This window comes from Alosa alosa, chromosome 23 (assembly GCF_017589495.1).
Source record: "Alosa alosa isolate M-15738 ecotype Scorff River chromosome 23, AALO_Geno_1.1, whole genome shotgun sequence".
Taxonomy (NCBI): domain Eukaryota; kingdom Metazoa; phylum Chordata; class Actinopteri; order Clupeiformes; family Clupeidae; genus Alosa; species Alosa alosa.
In genome coordinates, this window is record NC_063211.1 from 18,448,206 (window position 1) to 18,450,705 (window position 2,500).

A 2,500-nucleotide genomic window follows, 5' to 3' on the forward strand; every position below is an offset into this window, starting at 1 on the left:
AGGGTTGACCACAGTCTGGAAGCTTTCACTTAAAAGTGCTGGAGCCGGCCAGGGGGTCACTGGGCTACAGGGGAGTGTCCATGTGAACTCCCTTTGAGTAGGGTCTTTAACGGCGCTCATTATGATAACCCTACACAGACCTCAGAGGGCCAGATGGACATGCCTGGCAAACCGGGGGGACTGCACCGTTTCAAAATGAGAAACAGGTGGCCTTAACACCCCCAGAACCACCTCTGTCTTTATTCCTTCAACCCCCACAACCCTCTCTCTCTATCTCTCTCTCTCTCTCTCTCTCACACACACGTATACACACACACACACACATACACATAACACACACATACACACACATACACATACCACACACACACACACACACACACACACACACACACACACACAATTACAGGTCCCTGTTAGTGAGGTGATTCAGCGGTCCAGTGTAGCTTTCTTCTGGAACCCAGATGGAGTAAAAGCATCTGTTCCTGTTATTTTTTGGCCCTGTCTGCTGTTGTCTGCTTTTTTAAGCCTGATCAAGAGGGTAAGACCAATAATCCTGCACAGAGCCCTCATCTCTCATTAGCCAGAGAAACTACAGGAGAGAAGAGGAGAGGAGAGGAAAGAGAAGGAAAGAGGATAGAGGAGAAGAGAAGAGAAGATGAGGGATCTGTAATAGGGGCTTTCATCAGTGGCTCCTGTCTCAAAGAAGTGTGAGATGAAGGAAGAAGCAGCTTAGATTTCACATCTGAGCTGGGTTTTGCTTGAATGGAATCAGGATCACTTGCCTAGATGTCAGCAATGTCAGACACTTTACCATAAATGCTGTAGCTGTTACTATGGGGCACATATTAAAGAACTATTGACTTGGATCCATAGCTATTCACTAATGAAAATCCATAGCAATAGTCAACTTGTTACAGTAAAAGGCATCATCAAAGAACAGGACATTCTGGACTTGGAGAATATGGTGTAGGCCGTAGGTGAATAAAATATGTTCTCGAGTTCTATTTTTAGGTGAGATTTGAGAGAAAGGCCCTGGTCCAATTCTATCAAGATCCATAACACTTGGGTTGGATGTTAATGAGAGACCAATGAGTGTAAGTGTAAGTCAGGGAATACTGTAGGTAGTGATAGACTCTCAAATGTTTAGGGCCTTCGTCCATATCTTCATTTTTCAGAGTTCAGAAACAAAAAGTCGTTTGTCACCGTGGAATACCATCTTTCTGGCTTCATGGGCAAGTATAGTTGAACATCATCAACAGAGTTCCATCTTCTCTCACTCTCTCTCCCTCTCACTTTCACATCCCACCCCTCCCTCTCTCTCTCTCTCTCTCTCTCTCTCTCTTCCTCTTTTTCTCCTGTCCCCATCTGTAGGTGACAGTGAGACCCTGTGGCTGTAGGAACGGTGGAACATGTGTCACCGACATCAATTTCCCACCAGGCAGTGGGGAGTACCTGTGTGTGTGTTCAGCAGGTTTCCGTGGTAACCACTGTGAGCAGAACGTGGATGACTGTCTGTCAGACCCGTGTGGAGGCGGAACGTGTGTGAACACCGTGGACGGCTTCCTGTGCCAGTGTGCCCCGGGACTTAGAGGTAACTGTAATCCTGACACACACACACACACACACAGTCTCTCTCTCTCACTCTATTTGTCTCTCTCTCTAACTCTCTATTTGTCACTACTATCTGTCTCTCCCTTTCGCTCTATCTCTTTATTTATCTCTCTCTTACACTCTCTCTATCTCTCTATTTATCAATTCAATTCAATAAAGCTGTATTGGCATGACAAAAATACACTTTGTATTGCCAAAGCATTTCTCTCTCTCTCTCTCTCTCTCTCTCCCTCACACACACACACACACACACACACACACACACACACACACACACAAACACACACACAGATTTATGCACACATCCACAGGAACACACAGACATATACACACACACACACACACACAAGATAAGAGTCTACAACAAGGCACTTTGGAACTGAAGCCTACAGAAAAATCCACACAGACAGGCAGTTGCAGTTTCCATTATATACTCCTGAGCAATCTGATACAGCGCAGTCAGCCTGGCTTCATGCTTTTCCTCTGCAGCACTAAAACCTCTCAGCAGGTAATCCCGCTATAAACTCTAGCCATGTGGTCCGAGACACATGACAGACACAAGGCAGCCAGACAGACAGGCAGACAGCTCAGGTGCCCATCTCTGGACAGGACTGAGGGGCTACTCTTACAAATATGCATCCACCAATTACTGGGGTGTTCTCCTACTGTGCAGTGCAAATTCTCTCAGTCCTAGTACCACAGGTGTTAATGAGATCTGAATCTTTGGAAGCAGGTAACAGAGGTCCTGACATGGAAGAAGAGAAAGGTTGACACCCGTGATTAAATCACAAGGTCTCGAACCGCTCTGCAGTGGTTGGCTGTGTGTCAGAGCACTATCCACATTCCTCTAACCTCAGAACTAATCTCATGTTCCGAGCTGGGAATT

At 46.1% G+C, this 2,500-nt stretch overlaps 1 protein-coding gene across 2 annotated transcripts in view; it reads left to right on the top strand.

The window, feature by feature from the left end:
• si:ch211-246m6.5 (von Willebrand factor D and EGF domain-containing protein) overlaps nucleotides 1-2,500 on the top strand; it is a gene marked incomplete in the record, with an annotated part of 73,210 nt that overhangs the window by 38,764 nt on the left and 31,946 nt on the right. For both annotated transcript variants that reach the window (XM_048235540.1, XM_048235541.1), the window contains 1 exon segment: nucleotides 1,375-1,594. In XM_048235540.1, coding sequence (XP_048091497.1) covers nucleotides 1,375-1,594 — 220 coding nt within the window.